At 41.3% G+C, this 21,549-nt stretch overlaps 1 protein-coding gene across 1 annotated transcript in view; it reads left to right on the forward strand.

The window, feature by feature from the left end:
* The window catches only part of LOC132817331 (low-density lipoprotein receptor-related protein 1-like), a 1,680,787-nt gene that overhangs the window by 204,578 nt on the left and 1,454,660 nt on the right, over window positions 1-21,549 (forward strand). The window contains exon 3 of the mRNA XM_060827740.1: window positions 16,035-16,058. Within this exon, the coding sequence (XP_060683723.1) occupies window positions 16,035-16,058 (24 nt within the window). The remainder of the gene's footprint in view (window positions 1-16,034; window positions 16,059-21,549) is intronic.

Below are 21,549 nucleotides of genomic sequence, written 5' to 3' on the forward strand. Positions count from 1 at the left end.
GGTGGGGCAAGGGGCAATGAGGAAACTGGTGAAGTCCACATTGATGCCCGGGGGTTGAAGAGTTCTGAGGTGGAAGATGAGGCTTTCTTCCTCCAGGCGTCGGGTGGTGAGGGAGTGGCGGTGGAGGAGGCCGAGGACCTGCATGTCCTCGGCAGATTGGAAGGGGGAGTTGAAATGTTGGGCCACAGGGCAGTGGTGGTTGATTGGTGCAGGTGTCCCAGAGATGTTTCCTAAAGCGCTCTGCTAGGGATTGGCCCTATAGTCGAAACAAGACAAAGCCAAGCTAAGAAGCTTGATTGTGAGAATATTTATCAACAAACCAAATTGTGTTCATCCAGAAAGACTAACCATTGTCATGGTCAAAAAGCTAGTGAGATAAAATCACTGCTCCGAACAAAACCTGGCTCACTGAGACCAGGTAGCTATGAGAGGCCAATTAAGGGTACACCTTCTAGAAAAGGAGGGTCAGAAGTATTATCCTGCTTTCCAAGTTATTTTGGATATCAATGAGAGATGAATGGCCCTGTGCCCATATCTTAACTGTAACCAACATATTACTCTGATTAGTGTTGGGACAATGCTACTCCTTTAACAAGGTTATGATATCCTTGTTTTTACTTCAGAGCAGTCATAAAGACACAGATTGCAGGGTATCTAGTTTTGATGGGTTTTAAGGCCAATTTGAGATACTGCCTCAGACAAAAGGCTTTCAAGTTTAAAACAAAACACACGTGCAATGAAAGGGAAGTGGCTAATTCTCCTAGCTCTGCTGTTTTTTGATTTAGATTGGTTTGATTTGGTTTTAGCAGTTTAGCTGTACAGAGCAAACAGTCAGACTTTTTTTTGGAATCTGCTGATCAAAGAAACAGCTGCATGGAAGAAAGTGTTCCGTGTTGAATCTCTCAGCCATCTCTCCCTTTCCTGTAAGACCCTGTGTTTGATTTTATCTTTTCTTCCAAGGACTATTAATGGGGATTGTTGCAGGAATTTGGAACAGCATCATTAAGTTGGGATAGTCTGGATTTTCAGATAGGTTAAGTTATTTTATATTCTCTTCTATTTTGTTTGTGTTTCATTTGGTAATCTTCAAATAATTTCTGTTTGGTTTAAAACTAAGTAGTAAGGACAGCTGCATCACTCCAGGAATATCCATCTGTACCTGCTAAAGCAACTAGCAAAGTTAGGGTCTGAGCTACTTCTTTGAAATGTTTTGAGGGGGCCTGGCCTGGTCCATAATGGTGCCTACACCCTGACGTCAGGTTTTGACTATGAAATCAAGAGGTTCTATGCCAATCTTGATGACATCATTTCTTCAATTCTATCACTTAGACACTTAGAACACAGAAAGAGGCCAATTGACTCATTGTGTCCACACTGGTCAACAAAGATCTGACTGCTAGTTCTATTTTCCAACCTTTGGCCTACAGACCTGGAGGCTTTGGCAATATGAGTGAATTATCAAAATATTTTGTGAATCTTACAAGACTTTCTGATTCATCACCGTTTCATGTAGTGAGTTACAGATGCCCATCGCTCTCAGGGAAAATGATTTTCCTCAGCTCTCTTTGTAGTGTTGTACCTCCACTTCGCTGGACATTGAGCCCTCTTTTAATGGGAAAATATTTCTTCCTACTAACTATCTATGCCTGTCACAACCCTTTAGACTTCTATGAGATCCCCTCTCAACTTTCACTGCTCCAAAAAAACTGACTTACCCTTACCTTTTCTCATAGGTCAGACCCTTCAGCCCAGGCAACATTCTGGTAAATCTCCTCTGCACCATTGCTTATGAAATCACATCCTTCCCATAATGTGATGATTAGAGTTGCATGGTGTGATTTAAACAGAGTTATATGCAATTCCCAAATAGCCTCCTAATTTTTGTATTCCATGAAATGACTGACAAAGACATATTTCAGCAATAGCAAGGTTATTCTCCTTTGTGCCTAAACATACAGATTGGACATGACCTCAAAATATAATCATGGTGGACATGGTTTTCTGTGAGAACAACGAATTCAAGATCTCAGAGACATCTGAACATGTTCAGTATTTCCCATATGAGGGTGGCACGGTGGCACAGTGGTTAGCACTGCTGTCTTGCAGCGCCTGAGACCCGGGTTCAATTCTCAATTCAGGCGACTGACTGTGTGGAGCTTGCACATTCTCCCCGTGTCTGCGTGGGTTTCCTCCGGGTGCTCCGGTTTCCTCCCACAGTCCAAAGATGTGCGGTCAGGTGAGTTGGCCATGCTAAATTGCCCGTAGTGTTAGGTAAGGGGTAAATGTAGGGGTATGGGTGGGTTGCGCTTCGGCGGGTCGGTGTGGACTTGTTGGGCCGAAGGGCCTGTTTCCACACTGTAAGTAATCTAATATTTTCAAAGCCATCTCTACCCAAAATGGAGAAGTTCAACACTGATTCAGCTTTGCCATTATTACTTTCTTTAAGCTGTGCCAATGTTTCTTTGATAATAGGAACCTCTGGAAGTCAACAAAGGTCTTGTTCTGTGAGGCTCTTGTATTCACCATCTTTCTTGAGATCAAATGGGAGAACCATCAACTATTGTGAGCATCCTCTGGAGCACTGTGTGTGGCAGCATCAAAGCAATGTTCCTGAAGAATTGACTCTGAAAGATAGATCATCGTGTTTTGAAGGCCAAAAACACACTCTCACCTTTGTTTGTGTTAGTTAGAAGGGTATGCTGATTGATTTGAAGCACAGAGACATTGTCACCACCAACAGGGAGGAGAAAGCTACCATCCATTTGGCATTGTCCTGATCCATCAAAGGAATAGGCCCTGTGACTCGCCTCACATGGTGGAATGGCAGCACCAGACAAAGGTGAAGGGAACCAACCTAAAGCTGCAAATCTAACTCTGCATGCAACATGGTACCTCCAATGTGGAAAAACTAGTGGATCCACAATGTACTCCTCCATCAACTGAAGATTAGTTTAAACTTGTAGACATCATCTGTAATGACAGGGGAGAATTAATGATGATTGCTAAAAAGACAGACATATTTCAAAAATCTTTTATCTTTTTGATTTGCCTTCAGTTGAGGGGAAGTAATGGTCCCGTGATATTACCGCTGGACTGCTAATCCAGAGGTAATATTCTGGGGAGCTGGGATCAAATCCCTCCACTACATTCAGTTCACTAATGTCCTTTATAGGGAAGGAAATTGCCCTCCTTACCTGGGTCTGGTTTATGTGTGACTCCAGAACCACAGCAGGGTGGTTGACTCTGGGAAATTAGGGATGGGCAATAAATGCTGACCTAGTAATATTATCATCCTTTTTTTTTCCTTTTGGCCATTTTAACACTTAGCAAGATGGAAATTTGACAAATAGCATCAATGTGACAAGTTAAATAGCATTAGTTACAATAATTTGATTTGCCACACACAGTGCTCCCGAGGATGCTCACAATAGTTTGATGGTTCTCCCATTTGATCTCAAGGATGATGGTGAATACAAGAGCCTCACAGAACAAGACCTTTGTTGACTTCCAGAGGTTCCTATTATCAAATACCTCATCGGGAAATTACTGTATTATTTTCATAATTTCAGCACCATGTTACATTATAATTTAGCAAAATTCAACTGTGCAATCCTATTAGTATACCTAAAAGCTTTCCCTTGTGAGGAAGAATATGGGGCTATAAATCTTTTACAGGTGTAACTCATTGGTATGCATGAAGTATCCAGTTATTATTCAGCATACTCTCTCTACTGTTTTTCTTCTACCTTTCAAATTAGACTTTTCTGCAAAAACTCACACTCTTAATTTTCCTTCAAAAATGAGAGCAATTAGCAAAGTTACATTTCATCAAGCAAAATTAGCTTCCTAATGAATATGCCCTGATTTTGTAGAAGTGACAATAACAGTATTTAAAGAATCATTCTCGATCATTTTAATTAGAGGATATAATTGCAGGGAAAAAACAAATCAATATGGTAGCTCTCTTTATATTATCAGTTTCAAATGTTCAAATATGCACTTTTCTGAAGATTAAATCTTCTGCATTTTTTAATGTGAAAACCAGGATATTTTGGGTATGGTATTGTGTATTTGAACAAATGAATAGTGGAATTTTACAGTCCTGATGTAGAAAACAACTGAAAGCAGAAGCAATAGCATCTTGTCAGTGCTTAGTTTCGATTGTCGGCATAACATTTTACAGGCAACTAAATATTAACCTCAGTGTAGGTATGCAACAGACGAGTATACTGTTCTCTCATATACTATATATGAGCTGAAAATGTGTGCTGGTTAAAGCACAGCAGGTTAGGCAGCATCCAAGGAACAGGAAATTCGACGTTTCGGGCCAGCCTATTATAGTTTGACTGACATTCTTTTCGAAAGTGGAAAAGCTTATTGTGGTGCGTCCAAGTTAAGGATTGCCTGCAGGCAGGAATAATCCAAGTATCTTTGTTGCTTGCTGTTTCCAGTGTGACCAAATTCAGTCTCTCCTTAAATAAAGGAATAATGATACTTTGGATATATATAGGTCTGGAATTTTAACTTGGGCTTGAGAAATACAGATTGGGTCATTCCTGATTATGAAGCCTAAGCCCATCTCTGAATCATATTCCCATTATGGTTTTGTTTCTCAGTCACATAGATGGGTTAACTCCAGGAAGGATAAGAGAGGTAGGCAGCTAGAGCAGGAGTCTTTTGTGGATATACCCATTTCAAACAGGTATGCTGTTTTGGAAAATATCAGGGGTGATGGATTTTCAGGGGAACGTAGCACAAACAGCCAAGTTTCTGTAATTGAGACTGGCTCTAATGCAATAAGGGGTACATCGGCTTCCAAGAGATCAATTGTGTTTGGGGATTCTGTAGTCAGAGGTACAGACAGACGTTTCTGTTGCCAGCAGAGAAAAAGCAGAATGGTGTGTTGTTTCCCTGGTGCCAGGATCAAGGGTGTCTCAGAGAGGGTGCAGAATGTTCTCACAGGGGAGAGGGGCCAGCAGGAGGTCATTGTCCACATTGGAACCAACCACATTGGAAGGGAAAATGTTTAGACTCTGAAGGGAGATTACAGAGAGTTAGGCAGAAATTTAAAAAGGAGGTCCTCAAGGGTAGTAATATCTGGATTATTCCCAGTACTATGAGCTGGTGAGGGCAGGAATAGGAGGATAGAGCAGATGAATGCATGCCTGAGAGCTGGTGTATGGGAGAAGGATTCACATTTTTGGATCATTGGAATCTCTTTTGGGGTAGAAGTGACCTCTACAGGAAGGACGGATTACACCTAAATTGGAAGGGGACTAAGATACTTGCAGGGAAATTTGCTAGAATTGCTTGGGAGGATTTAAAGTGCTAAGATGGGCAGGTGGGACCCAGGGAAATGGTGAGGAAAGAGATCGATCTGAGAGAGGTACAACTGAGAACAGAAGTGAGTCAAACAGTCAGGGCAGGCAGGAACAAGGTAGGACTAATAAATTAAACTGCATTTAATTCAATGCAAGGGGCCTAACAGGGAAGGCAGATGAACTCAGGGTATGGGTAGGAACATGAGAATGGGACATCATAGCAATTACAGAAACATGGCTCAGGGATGGGTAGGAATGGCAGCTGAATATTCCAGGATACAAATGCTACTGGAAGGATAGTAAGGGAAGCAAAAGAGGAGGGGGAGTGACATTTTTGATAAGGGATAGCATTACAGCTGTGCTAAGGGAGGATATTCTCAGAAGTACATCCAGGGAAGTTATTTGCGTGGAACTGAGAAATAAGAAAGAGATGATCACCTTATTGGAATTGTATTATAGACCCCCCCCCCTCCAATAGTCAGAGGGAAATTGAGAAACAAACGTGTAAGGAGATCTCAGCTATCTGAAAGAATATTAGGGTGGTTATGGTAGGGGATTTTAACTTTCCAAGCATCAACTGGGACTGCCATAGTGTTAATGGTTTAGATGGAGAGGAATTTCTTAAGTGTGCAAAAGACAATTTTCTGATTCAGTATGTGGATGTACCGACTAGAGAAGGTGCAAAACTTGTCGGAGAAAGTGAGGACTGCAGATGCTGGAGATCAGAGCTGAAAATGTGTCGCTGGAAAAGCGCAGTAGGTCAGGCAGCATCCAAGGAACAGGACCCTGAAGATTCCTGAAGAAGGGCTCATGCCCAAAGCATCGATTCTCCTGTTCATTGGATGCTGCCTGACAAGGTGCAAAACTTGACCTACTCTTGGGAAATAAGGCAAGGAACATGACTGAGGTGTCAGTGGGGGAGCACTTTGGGGCCAGCGACCATAATTCTATTCGTTTTAAAACAGTGAAGGACAAGGATAGACCAGATGTAAAAGTTGAAGTTCTAAACTGGAGAAAGGCCAATTTTGACGGTATGAGGCAAGAACTTTCAAAAGCTGATTGGAGGCAGATGTTCGCTGGTAAAGGGACAGATGGAAAATGGGAAGCCTTCAGAAATGAGATAACAAGAATCCAGAGAAAGTATATTCCTGTCAGGGTGAAAGGGAAGGCTGGTAGCTATAGGGAATGCTGGATGACTAAAGAAATTGAGGGTTTGGTTAAGAAAAAGAAGGATGCATATGTCAGTTACAGACAGGATAGATCGAGTGAATCCTTAGAAGATTATAAAGAAAGTAGGGAAATCAGGAGGGCAAAACGGGGACGTGAGATAGCTTTGGCAAATAGAATTAAGGAGAATCCAAAGGGGTTTTACAAATATATTAAGGACAAAAGGGTAACTAGGGAGAGAATAGGGCCCCTCAAAGATCAGCAAGGTGGCCTTTGTATGGAGTCACAGAAAATGGGGGAGATACTAAATTAATATTTTGCATCAGTATTTACTGTAGAAAAGGATATGGAAGATATAGACTGTAGGGAAATAGATGGTGACATCTTGAAAAATGTCCAGATTACAGAGGAGGAAGTGCTGGGTGTCTTGAAATGGTTAAAGGTGGATAAATCCCCAGGATCTGATCAGGTGTACTCGAGAACTCTGTGGGAATCTAGAGAAATGATTGCTGGGCCTCTTGCTGAGATATTTGTATCATTGATAGTCACAGGTGAGTTGCCGGAAAACTGGGGGTTGGAAAACTTGGTGCGACTGTTTAAGAAGGGTGGTAAAGACAAACCAGGGATCTATAGACCAGTGAGCCTGACCTCGGTGGTGGGCAAGTTGTTGGAGGGAATCCTGATGGACAGGATGTACATGTATTTGGAAAGGCAAGGACTGATTCTGGATAGTCAACATGGCTTTGTGTGTGGGAAATCATATCTCACAAACTTGATTGAGTTTTTTGAGGAAGTAACAAAGCAGATTGATGAGGGCAGAGCAGTAGCTGTGATCTATATGGACTTTATTAATGTGTTCGACAAGGTTCTCCATGGGAGACTGATTAGCAAGGTTAGATTTCATGGAATAAAGGGAGAACTAGCCATTTGGATGCAGAACTGGCTCAAAGGTCGAAGACAGAGTTGGGTTGGACCGAAGGGTCAGACATGGATGGGTTGGACCAAAGGGTCTGTTTCCATGCTGTACATCTCTTTGACTTCAAGACTCTAGGTGTAAGTGGAAAAGGAGTGGGTTTTGTAAGCCGCATAGCAGTGGGGAGAATTATGAGAGCATTCAAGTTTTGTAGGAGAAGTAGACTACCCAGTCCTTTGAACCTGTTCCAAAGTTCAGTGTGACCCTGGCCTGATCTCATTATGTGACATTCTCACTTGCAATCAATAGCCTTTCAACCTCTTGTTAATTAATATTCAATGTACTTCCACCTTAAGAACATTCTTGGATTCTGCCTTTGTTCGAAGGAGTGTTCCAAGGATTTTGAACCCTCTGAAACAAAGGAGAAATACCTCACTTCTTTCTAAAATTAGTTTTCCTGATTTTCAAATAGTGACCACTACTACTAGATTCTCTGACAACAAGAAAAAAATCTTTCCTTAAGCACTCTGTCAATACAATGTTTCAATCAAGTTGCCTCTTGTCTAAGCACCAAAAGCCACAAGCCTAGCTTGTCTGAATTTTCCTAATTAGTCAATGTGCCAATCCAGTTATTAATCTGATAAACATCCTTTGATCTGCTTCCAGTGCATTTACACTCTTCCTTAAATGAAATGACCAATGCTGTACATGATCCAGATGAGATTTCACCTGAATGCAGCATAACTCTATAATTTTGTATTTAATACCCCTCAAAACAGCTATAATGTTCCATTAGTTTTTCTTAGTTACTTTGCTGTGCCTGTATACTAACTCTTTGCAGTTCATGTTCTGGGATACCCAGATTCCTCTGCCTCTCAGAGTTCTGTGATTGCTGATCACTCAAATCATTTTTTGCTGCTAAAAAGGGGCAATTTCATATTTCCCATGTTTTACACAATTTGTCAGATCTTTCCCTGTTCACTGAGCCTATTTGTATCCCTCTGTAGTTTCTGCCTATCTTCTTAACAAATTATTTGAAATGAGCTTTGAAAAAAATCATGCTTTAACAATCTAAAAGTGGTGTCCTTCAAAAATACTTCATGCTCAAAGTTTGTGAGAAGATTTGTAGCTCGGGTGCTCGTTGTTGTGGTTCTGTTCACCGAGCTAGGAATTTGTTTTACAGACATTTCGTTCCCTGTCTGGGTGACATCCTCAGTGCTTGGGAGCCTCCTGTGAAGCGCTTCTGTGATGTTTCCTCTGGCATTTATAGTGGCTTGTCTCTGCGCTTCCAGTTGTCAGTCCCAGCTGTCCGCTGCAGTGGCCGGTATATTGGGTCCAGGTCAATGTGTTTGTCGATAGAATCTGTGGATGAGTGCCCAAAATGTGTCTAGAATGTGTCCATCAGACAGACTAATTAAATATTGATAGTGCAGGCTTCAATCAACTCACACCTCTCAGTTATATCCTGAAAATAAAATTGACAAAAGAGACCACAGAACAATTTATTATGACATCTTAAAGGTGTCCATTCTATTATTAAAACATAACCTCCTGAGTTCATGTTTTCATGACTTTGGACTCATAGCCAAGCCTCATCACGAATGCTTGTGGTCAAGAGATGTCTCAGAGGATCTCTTTAGGTTAGATTAGATTCCCTACAGTGTGGAAACAGGCCCTTCAGCCCATCAGTCCACCCTCCGAAGAGTAACCCACCCAGACCCATTTCCCTCTGACTAATGCATCTAACACTATGGGCAATTTAGCATGGCCAATTCACCTGACCTGCACATCTTTGGACTGTGGGAGGAAACCGGAGCACCTGGAGAAAACCCACACAGACACTGGGAGAATGTGCAAACTCCACACAGACAGTCGCCCGAGACTGGAATCTAACCTGGGACCCTGGTATGTGAGGCAGCTGTTTTGAGGACACTGAATGTTGAAGTCTCTGAATGCTTGACAAATCCGAAGACTGGAGTACTTTAAAAACTGGAAGAGGCAGTTTTTAACTGGAGAAGTGCATGAGAGAGAGCAAATAAACAAAACAAATCTGTAAAGTTAATCATACTATTGCCATCCAATGTGATCTTCAGAGTGCATCTGGAAACAGAGTGGTGAGTGTAAGAAAGAGGAAAATGGCAAAATTGTTCACCAATTGAGGCACTTCTTCTTCAAGTATAAACAGCATATATCATGATGAGGCTATCGGTCCCATCTGGCATTGTTTAAACTGGAACTATGTCAGATTTTGAAGCTTAGGAATATGAAACGTCAGTAGCTTTCATAAATATAACATAATTTAACCCAGTTAAAAATCTTCACTGGGAGAAAGTATAAAACAATATTTGACAGGAGGTAACATAAAAAAGATATTGGGTCAAAGTTTCAATAACTTTGTCAGAGAGATGTGCTTAACAATATTTTTCTCTCATTTGAAAAAGCTGTCAATGATCACAATGGTTTAGAAGTGATTTCTATGACTCAGGAATGCATCAGGTTAAGCCATGTTTGCAAATGGTAGCATAAAGGTAATTTTAAGAGAACAAATGTTTTGGATGATTGTCCGGGCTGGAGGTAATTATGGAGACGCACAGTGGCAAGCCCTTGGAGGAATTGAGCTATTGGGGGACTGCGAGCCAATGTTATCCAGTATAATGTAACATGAGAATAAACTAAAACTGCATTCTCAAAGCCAAGCATGAATTTAGGATGCTTGAAAAAAAGATTTGTCTGAGTTCCTCTCATTAGATTTGACATTTGTACCTCAGAGTTAAAAGCTTGAAAGATTCTTAATTTCTTTTAATTGCACACAAATGGAGTACTCGTCGATCCTGGGATCTTTGATCTCGGTTTTACAACAGAGATAAGCAAAAGCACAAAAACTTTGGTTGCACTTTCATAAAAAATGGCAGATGCATGTCAAGAGTTGTATGCAAGCAAATTTTTTAATAAAATTTAATAAAACAGAAACTAGGGTGTAAATCCAATGACACTATTTTAAACTCTCATCTCCCAGTGCATTTTTTATTGTGCTTTCCTGATTTTGCTGACACTTGTATGAAGCAAAACCTGCAAAAAATGTTTTTCAAAATTAAGAAAAATAACATTGGATGAAGACCTGCTAATGCAAGGAAAAATGTAAATGCTTTATTTAAACAATGAAATTGCAGTGTTAGAATACACCAACCAGATTGAGTTTGTCCTACAAATTGTTTCAAAACTTGATATCAACTGCTCAGATGATTCCAATATGAACCTCTCAACATTTTATTTTTAAAAAAATGCATCATTTACCTGGAGAAGTGGGAGATGATGCATTTTGGCAGGTCAAACGCAAGAGGAAAGTACATGGTAGATGACCAGACCGAGATTTTATATAGAGGGATCTTGGGATGTGAGTGTTAACTCACATGAGTGGCATAGTGGCTCAGCAGTTAGCACAGCTGCCTCACAGCATCAGGGATTCAGGTTCAATTTTGGCCTCTGGCCACTGTCTGTGTGGGGTTTGTGCAATCTCCCCGTGTCTGCGTGGATTTCCTCTGGGTGCTCTGGTTTCCTCCCACAGTCGAAAGATGTGCAGGTCAGGTGAATTGGCCATGCTATATTGCCCAGAGTGTTAGTTGCATTAGTCAGAGGGAAATGAGTCCGGGTGGTCACTTTTCAGAGAGTCAGTGTGAGCCTGTTGGGCCTAAGGGCCTGTTCTCACACTGTAGGTATTCTAATCTAATCCCTGAAAGTGGCAATACAAGTCATTAAGATGATTGGCATTCTTGCCTTTACAGATCAGGCAATTGAATATAAAATTGACAAGTAAAAAGTGAGGTCTGCAGATGCTGGAGATCAGAGCTGAAAAAGTGTTGCTGGTTAAAGCATAGCAGGTTAGGCAGCATCCAAGGAACAGGAAATTCGACGTTTCGGGCCAGAGCCCTTCATCAGGAATGAGGAGAGGGTGCCAGGCAGGCTAAGATAAAAGGTAGGGAGGTGGGACTTGGGGGAGGGGCGATGGAGATGTGATAGGTGGAAGGAGGTCAAGGTGAGGGTGATAGGCCGGAGTGGGGTGGGGGCGGAGAGGTCAGGAAGAGGATTGCAGGTTAGGAGGGCGGTGCTGAGTTCAAAGGAATCGACCTGAGACAAGGTGGGGTGAGGGGAAATGAGGAAACTGGAGAAATCCGAGTTCATCCCTTGTGGCTGGAGGGTTCCCAGGCGGCAGATGAGGCGCTCTTCCTCCAACCGTCGTGTTGTTATGTTCTGGCGGTGGAGGAGTCCAAGGACTTGCATGTCTTCGGTGGAGTGGGAGGGAGAGTTAAAGTGTTGAGCCACGGGGTGGTTGGGTTGGTTGGTTCTGGCGTCCCAGAGGTGTTCCCTGAAGCGTTCTGCAAGTAGGCGGCCTGTGTCCCCAATATAGAGGAGGCCACATCGAGTGCAGCGGATGCAATAGATGATATGTGTGGAGGTGCAGGTGAATTTGTGGTGGATATGGAAGGATCCCTTGGGGCCTTGGAGAGAAGTAAGGAAGGAGGTGTGGGCGCAAGTTTTGCATTTCCTGCGGTTGCAGGGGAAGGTGCCGGGAGTGGAGGTTGGGTTGGTGGGGGTTGTGGACCTGACGAGGGAGTCACGAAGGGAGTGGTCTTTGTGGAACGCTGATAGGGGAGGGGAGTGAAATACCGCTGAGGCCAAACGCCAGCTTGCGGACGCCTCCTCCTATTGCCACCTTGACCATGACCCCACCTCCCACCACCAAACCATCATCTCCCAGACCATCCATAACCTCATCACCTCAGGTGATCTCCTATCCACCGCCTCCAACCTCATAGTCCCACAACCCCGCACCGCCCATTTCTACCTCCTGCCCAAAATCCACAAACCTGACTGCCCCGGCCGACCCATTGTCTCAGCCTGCTCCTGCCCCACCGAACTCATCTCCGTGTACCTCGACACGGTTCTGTCCCCTTTAGGCCAAGAACTCCCCACCTACGTTCGGGACACCACCCACGCCCTCCATCTCCTCCATGATTTTCGCTTCCCCGGTCCCCAATGCCTTATCTTCACGATGGACATCCAGTCCCTGTACACCTCCATCCCCCATCACGAAGGACTCAAAGCCCTCCACTTCTTCCTTTCCTGCCGCACCAACCAGTACCCTTCCACTGACACCCTCCTTCGACTAACTGAACTGGTCCTCACCCTGAATAACTTCTCTTTCCAATCCTCCCACTTCTTCCAAACTAAAGGAGTTGCCATGGGCACCCGCATGGGCGCCAGCTATGCCTGTCTCTTTGTAGGATATGTGGAACAGTCCATCTTCCGCAACTACACTGGCACCACCCCCCACCTTTTCCTCCGCTACATCGATGACTGTATCGGCGCTGCCTCGTGCTCCCACGAGGAGGTTGAACAGTTCATCAACTTTACCAACACCTTCCATCCCGACCTCAAATTCACCTGGACTGTCTCAGACTCCTCCCTCCCCTTCCTAGACCTTTCCATTTCTATCTTGGGCGACCGACTCAACACAGACATCTACTATAAACCGACTGACTCCCACAGCTACCTGGACTACACCTCCTCCCACCCTGCCCCCTGTAAAAACTCCATCCCATATTCCCAATTCCTTCGTCTCCGCCGCATCTGCTCCCAGGAGGACCAGTTCCAATACCGTACAGCCCAGAAGGCCTCCTTCTTCAAGAACCGCAGATTCCCCCCAGACGTGATCGACGATGCCCTCCACCGCATCTCCTCCACTTCCTGCTCCTCCGCCCTTGAGCCCCGCCCCTACAACCGCCACCAAGACAGAACCCCACTGGTTCTCACCTACCACCCCACCAACCTCCATATACAGCGTATCATCCGCCGTCATTTCTGCCAACTCCAAGCGGACCCCACCACCAGGGATATATTTCCCTCCCCTCCCCTATAAGCGTTCCGCAAAGACCACTCCCTTCGTGACTCCCTCGTCAGGTCCACAACCCCCACCAACCCAACCTCCACTCCCGGCACCTTCCCCTGCAACCGCAGGAAATGCAAAACTTGCGCCCACTCCTCCTCCCTTACTTCTCTCCAAGGCCCCAAGGGATCCTTCCATATCCGCCACAAATTCACCTGCACCTCCACAAACATCATCTATTGCATCCACTGCACCCGATGTGGCCTCCTCTATATTGGGGACACAGGCCGCCTACTTGCAGAACGCTTCAGGGAACACCTCTGGGACGCCCGAACCAACCAACCCAACCACCCCGTGGCTCAACACTTTAACTCTCCCTCCCACTCCACCGAAGACATGCAAGTCCTTGGACTCCTCCACCGCCAGAACATAATAACACGACGGTTGGAGGAAGAGCGCCTCATCTGCCGCCTGGGAACCCTCCAGCCACAAGGGATGAACTCGGATTTCTCCAGTTTCCTCATTTCCCCTCACCCCATCTTGTCTCAGGTCGATTCCTTTGAACTCAGCACCGCCCTCCTAACCTGCAATCCTCTTCCTGACCTCTCTGCCCCCACCCCACTCCGGCCTATCACCCTCACCTTGACCTCCTTCCACCTATCACATCTCCATCGCCCCTCCCCCAAGTCCCTCCTCCCTACCTTTTATCTTAGCCTGCCTGGCACCCTCTCCTCATTCCTGATGAAGGGCTCTGGCCCGAAACGTCGAATTTCCTGTTCCTTGGATGCTGCCTAACCTGCTATGCTTTAACCAGCAACGCATTTTCTGCTATAAAATTGACAAGTCATGTTGCGGCTGTATAAAAGATCAGTTAGGCTACATTTGTAATATTGTGTACAGTTCAGATTGCCACACTTTTGGAAGAATGTAGAAGCTTTGGAGAGGGTGAAAAAAATGTTTACTGTGCTGTTGCCTCGATTAGAGTGTATTAGCTCAGTGGAGAGATTCGACAAACTTGGATTGTTTTCACTAAAGCGTCAGAGATTGAGGGTTGATTTGGTAGAAGGCTGTAAATGTCAAATAACAGGGGGCACAGGTTTCATTAAGAGGGGGCAAGTTCAAAGGAAACATATGAGGCGCAAGGTCTTTTACTCAAGGGCTGATAGGTGCCTGGAAGATGTTGTCAGAGAAGGTGGTAGAAGCACATACAATCACAGCTCTAAGAGGCATTCAGGCAGACATATGAAAAGGTTAAAAAGTAGAGGATACCAACCATGTGCAGGCAGTTGGGATTAGTTTAGAATGGCAGACATGGTGGGCTGAAGGGCCTGTTCTTTTGCTGTACCATTCTATGTCCTATCCTATTTAAGTATCTTTAGAAAATTACCATTTTTAAATTATGAATTTACAATTTCAGTCATTTTTGTATTGTTTTTTTTCCTCTGGAAGAGCCATTTGGTTATTTTGAGTAGAATGTTTTGTTAATGTTTAATTGATGGATTTTTTCTAACCTGTCTTGAAAATTTTACTTTGCTGACGCTACTACTTCAATTTTAATTGTGCATTCTGCTTTCATGGACTACTTCTATTTCTGTGCCAAATCTAAGCAAAGGCGAGATTGATCTCAGGTGGGACTCATCACACATATTATCTGTTTCACTACTTTTTTAGAAATGCCCTTCTTTCATCCTTTCCATCGTAATGGGATATTACTTAGAAAATGTAAATTCATTGCCATGATAGAACAGGAAATAAATGAATATATGCAAATAAATACAAATTTTATTCAACCGACTTAGCACTTACACTGTTGGAATCACTTGAAGGGGCGAACCAAGGTCAAATTATTATTAGCTTTCTAGCATGAAAAAATGAGAACAAGCCCAAAGACATCACAGAGTAATGGGATTCAGCATTCAGACATGGTCTATCTGCACAGTCCAAACTGAAACTATCTCCACTTTCAATGAGAATATGTTAAGCAGAATTGGTTTCGCAATTAATTTGTTCCATTTTCCCTTTTCCCTCTTCCTTTTTATAACCAACGCCATCCCCTGTTTCTCCTGCAGCCTTTGGTTACCTGCTGTGGTCTGTTCCCTGTGTTTGCACACCAAAATATTATTCACCTCGGATTAGCCAATGATTATCATGCAGGAAATAATACAAATACAATACTTGTGTATCTGGCAAAAAAAAACATTTCAAATCCCCGAAATTATGAACAAAACAAGTTCCAATGCAGAGCAGATGAAAGGTGTCTCTGTAAAGATTGAAATTCAGAATGAAGCAGAATAAAAGCGAAACTTCAATCTGTCCTGAGAAACATCTATTGAATTATACTCATATGAAAAAGCAAGCTAGGTCATTTATTGAAGAAGAGAAGCAAGGGAAGTATGATTTGTACAGTGGAAATCCTGCTTTTAAAAAATTACAAAGTTTTTGTTGTTTATTCAAAGTTATGAAGTTAACTTTTTAAAATTAAGAAACTTTGATTTCTTTCTTTCTCAGCCCTTGCCCCACAATCGTACTTTTTTGCTTTGCTTTGACCTTGGCCAGTCCTGATGGTATATGCAGCAATAGTTTAAATTCATTTCACTAAAGTACAAAGTATGCAGAATGACCAGCTAAATAGCATATTTTCACATGATTGACTAACTGTAATTTATCTCCTAGATTACCCCATATTTGGAAACTCTCTTAAAATTATTGTGCACTGTCCACAAAACAGATTGCTTCTCTTCATCAGCAGATGTCATCAGACCAGATTAACCAGATCCAAAATGACAGTTTTTCATCAAGGTTAAAAAATACTTGAAGTTTCTTGCAAGACTTTTCCCTAATAATAACAATATCCAGAGAGAACATTAAAGAAATAGTATAAATAACCATTTTTTTTTTGCAACACTTCTTTTTTCAGATTAGATTCCCTACAGTGTGGAAACAGGCCCTTCGGCCCAACAAGTCCACACTGACCTACCGAAGAGTAACCCACCCAAAACCATTCCCCTCTGATTAATGCGCCTAACACTATGGGCAATTTAGAATGGCCAATTCACCTGACCTGCCCATCTTTGGACTGTGGGAGGAAACCGGAGCACCCAGAGGAAACCCATGCAGACACCGGAAGAATGTGCAAACTCTACACAAATAGTCACCCGAGGCTGGAATCAATCCTGGGACCCTGGTGCTATGAGGCAGCAGTACTAACTAGTGAGCCACCATGCTGCCCCAATCTTATTACCAATCTTCTTTCACACCAACATTAAGAAATAATTAGCACTCATAACCACAACAACTATTTTGTTGAAGTACAAGGTTCCTTTATAATGACATTCTTTATCTCAGCATTGATAGAAGAAAATTTATACACCCTACTTATCTCCTTAGCTTCATTACCCAAGGTTCTCAGTATAGTTCCTTTATCCCATAGTTCTTCAAAGTCCTAACTAGGCCAAAGTAGAGTTTGTAAGTGATATAAGAGCTAAGGCGAATGAAACTAAATGAAATATGAAAGTGATGAATGAGAGATATTATTTTGTGTTAGTACAAACAGAGAAGTTCCTATTCTGGAGACAAACCCAATTCTATTTGTGAAATAACATATAAAACGTCTACCACAAACCTGACGGGCAAACCAATGACTCATTGTCCAGTGAAATGGAAAAGTTGCATGACCATTTTTTGAAAGGATTAAATGTAATCTATGAGATAATGCCTTGAAGCATTTTGTCGTATGAAGCTGAATTCTGAAAGAAGGAACATTTTTTTTGGAATTGTGCCCTTGTCAGTTAGAATTTCTGTAAACATGTGTATTCTTAGTCATGCGACAATGCTTGAAATTCTGCTTGTTTAATTTTAAAATAAGTACTATAATTGATGGCTGGGTCTAAGCTATCTCTTTTTTATGCTTTTAGGGGATTTGATCTAGTCCATTAAAATAAAGGTAATTATTTGCAAAATTACTCCATATTCAAATATGATCATTTTAAAAAAATCATTCTTGGGTGTCAAGGTCACTGGTTAGGCCAGCATTTATTACACATCCCAAATTGCCCAGTGTACAATTAAGAGTCAACTACATTCCTGTGGTGTCATATGCAGGCCAGATGAGTTAAGGATGACTTTAATGAACCAATGTTCTTTTTTCTAACTGCTGACAAAAGATATATGATCCTCCATTAGACTCTTACCTTGAGATTTTTATTAAATTCAAATTCTAAGATCTGCCATGGTGGGACTTGAACTGGGTCCCCAAAGCGTGACCTGAGTCTCTGTGTTAATAGTCGAGCAATCATGCCACTAGTTCATCATCTCCCCGTACCATATAGCATGAATCAGAAAATATTGATGGTACTGTGAAAGAAATTAGACAAATTCATAGCAGAAAAGATTAGAAATTTGCACATTAATAGAATCTTATTGCTCCTAGAAGAACTCTTTGAAGATTTCTCTGACAGAATTTTGTTTAATTAATCCAATAACCTGGCTTTGCCATTTTTTCCCCATTTCAAGTGTACATTAAATTCCCTTTTGAAAAAAAACCTTCTTTCACCATCCTTCAGGCAATGTATTCCAAAATTACAATTTGCATTTATATAGCAAACTCAGTGGAGTAAGGGCTTGCAGGAATGTGTCTAAACACACTTAGACATTGAATTATGGATATTCGGACAAGGGACCATAGGTTGCAAGGACTCTCTTGGAAGAGGAGGCAGTGAGTGAGATGAAGTGTTGTAATGGTCAAGGAGAAAATCCTGGAAACTGGGAATAATCAAATGTAAAAGATGGCCACAATGTGGAAACAACTAAGCTTCAGGGTATGCAAAAAAAAAAGAATTGTAGGATTGCACAGAGGTTTCACTGCTGAAAGTTTGGAGGAGTTTACAGACATTTGGAGGAGCTAAATGATTGAGGAATTTGAAGGCAAAGATAAAATTTAAAGTGAGGTGTGATAGATTGCGAACAAATTCAGATTAGGTGGGCATTAGAGAGGATGAGTGAATCACAGATTCACAGAAAATTTAAGACACAGAACGAAAGCCTTAGGGCCGTTACTTTCAAGCCAGTCAATGAAGATCCACCTGATCTAATCCCACCTTCTTATATTAGATCCATCGTCCTCCATGTCATGACTTTTCAACGAGAAGACTTGAATCGGCACAAATTAAGTTATAGTCAACACAATTTGGTTGAGTTCAAGTATGTGTCAGTTGCAAGATGGAAGGTTGTTCAGGAAAGTTTTGGAAGAATCAGGCAAGAACAAAATAAAAGGATGATTTTAGTATGAGTTTGGCAAGGCTGAAATGGGCATTGCCATCTTTCATTGATGTGCAAGTCTTGGTTCTGGATTGGATGTAGAATCTAATTTCACACATTGACTTCTGCACAGGGGCAATTGCTGTTATCTGAATATTTATGTTACTAATTCAATTATAAAATAGTTTACTTATTGTAAACATCACAAATGAAAATTCCATATGTAATAATGATTTTATAATGTTTACAGAAGAACAAATTAAGTGATGTAGTTGGAGCATGTAGAATTGTACCAATTAATACTGATAATTTTGATATGCAAAATAAAAAAGGACAGAGGATTAGATTGACTGAGATTTATAAAATACTATTTGCATTTGAAAATTGGAGAGACATGGAAGAAGTAAAATAGTTGACTTGTACTGAGTGCAGAATGCAGAGAATTAAGTAGGAAGTGCATATGCAATACAAATCTTGGCCTGTGTAAGCAAACTGAAGTATGACAATTGCTCAGGATGGACAAAATTTCCCAAATAGACAACTTCAAAGTAATAGATAAAAGCTAAATTATAAAATAGTTTACTTATTGTAAACATCACAAATGAAAATTCCATATGTAATAATGATTTTATAATGTTTACAGAAGAACAAATTAAGTGATGTAGTTGGAGCATGTAGAATTGTACCAATTAATACTGATAATTTTGATATGCAAAATAAAAAAGGACAGAGGATTAGATTGACTGAGATTTATAAAATACTATTTGCATTTGAAAATTGGAGAGACATGGAAGAAGTAAAATAGTTGACTTGTACTGAGTGCAGAATGCAGAGAATTAAGTAGGAAGTGCATATGCAATACAAATCTTGGCCTGTGTAAGCAAACTGAAGTATGACAATTGCTCAGGATGGACAAAATTTCCCAAATAGACAACTTCAAAGTAATAGATAAAAGCTAATTTCAATGGAAAAGAGAAAAAGAAGTTGGGTTAATGAGATTGTTTCAAAGAAATAACAAATAACAAAAATAACAAATTACAATTATCAAGAGTTTAGTTCCTTTTTTTGGACAGCTTAGCTCAATACTAGTCTATAATTTTTTGTATAAATGTTGTGTTTTACTTCCAACATTATTTCACACAACAATATTTGGAAATAAGAATTTTAAAAAGTTCAGCAAAGCAGATCTACCAATTTTAAATGGATGTTGAGCATTACGAATTGAGCAAATGTGGACCTCAGAAACAAGTGATATGCGTCTAATTTGCAGAGTTTAAAGTATTAATGATTAAGGTGAGAAGAAAAGCAGGTTATATACAAGAGGACAGTATTTTATTCTATCCTCAAAATGAAATATGGATAGTTTGTCTTAGATATTGAAGAATATTTCAGAAATATTTGGCTGATTTTAACCAAAAATCGGGCAAGTGTCAACATTTCAAGTTACTCTCCAAAATGTCCAAGGAGTTTCTCAGGTTATCTCAACTCATTAATGAAATATCAGTCCCATGCTGCTCAACTCATATAATTACAAATCAGTTCTCCCACATGCCATTCATAGAAGTATTTACCATCACAGGGATCTCCTAGGATCCCTTTTCTTCAATTCATTTAGGGAATGTGGATTTCACTGGCTCAACTATCTTCTACTGCCCATCCCATTTGCCCAACAGCATTGTGGTTTTAGTTACCCAAGGGTAGACTGGAGAAAAGGTAGAATTTGGGGCATAGAAGGGGATACATTTTTGCACGATATATAGGAGAAATTTCTGGCACACTATACTTCCAGTCCTACCAGAGAGGGAGCTATGCTGGATCTGGTAGAATATTTATGTTATTAATTCAATTATAAAATAGTTTACTTATTGTAAACATCACAAATGAAAATTCCACATGTAATAATGATTTTATAATGTTTACAAAAGAACCAATTAAGTGGTATAAAATGAGAATGTTAGAGTGGGAGAGCATGTGGGAAATAGTGATCATTATACAACAAGGTCCAACATTAAATTTGAAAATAATATATGAAACTGTCAAGGATTAAGATACCAGACTGGAAATGGCAGGTTTTAGTGACCTAAAAGTTGAACTGGAGCCAGTTGATTGGAAATGCATTTTGGTACATAAAACAGCAGATGAAAAACAAAATCAAAAGGGAGACGAATAGGATGCAAGCTAGCTATCATGAGAAATAAATACAGGGTATCCAAAGCTGGAATACCCTGGAAGACTAAGGAGATTAATAAGAAAATAAGGAAGAAAAATGGAGGCGTGTGATACATACTGGAATAGTAATAGCAAAAGAGAATTCAAGACAATCTTAAATGCAGGAGAAAGGCTAAGGTTGGAATAAGCAAGACTGAGAGGAAGCATGAGGAAAGGATGGCAGGCTGCACTAAAACAAACAGTAAAATGTTCTTCAATCATATAATAGTGCAAGATAATTGAAGGATACAGTGGAGCTTAGAGGGAATAAGCGCGGTAGCAAAGGGTATGGCAGAGCCACTGAATGAATACTGTGCTTCGGTCTTTGCCAAATTATAAAATTGTAACAATGGCTCATTTGGGTGTTGAGCAACTAAGCAGTACAGTGATAGATAAAGAACAGATGCTAAGAGAACTGGCAGTGCTCCAGGTAGAGAAGAAATCAGGCCCAGATGAGATGCATCCTGGATTGCTGAGAGAGGTAAGGGACCAAAGTGTGGAGCCGCTGACAGAAATTTTCCAAGCCCCTCTAAACACAGAATGAGTTCTAGGGGATATGAGGATTATAAATGTGTTGTCATTGTTTCAGAGAGGGACAAAGGATAACCCAGAAAATTACAAACCTGTCAGGTTAACATCAATGGTGGGAAAATTGATGGAGGCCAGAACATAGGATAAGCTGAATAGACATATGGAGAAAAATATGTTAATAGTAGATGTTCAAGATAGCTTTGTCAAGAGCAGGTCATATCTGACAAATTTGGTTCAATTCTTTGACAAGACGACATAGGCAGTTGACA

The sequence above is a fragment of the Hemiscyllium ocellatum genome, chromosome 7 (genome assembly GCF_020745735.1).
Source record: "Hemiscyllium ocellatum isolate sHemOce1 chromosome 7, sHemOce1.pat.X.cur, whole genome shotgun sequence".
Classification (NCBI taxonomy): Eukaryota; Metazoa; Chordata; class Chondrichthyes; order Orectolobiformes; family Hemiscylliidae; genus Hemiscyllium; species Hemiscyllium ocellatum.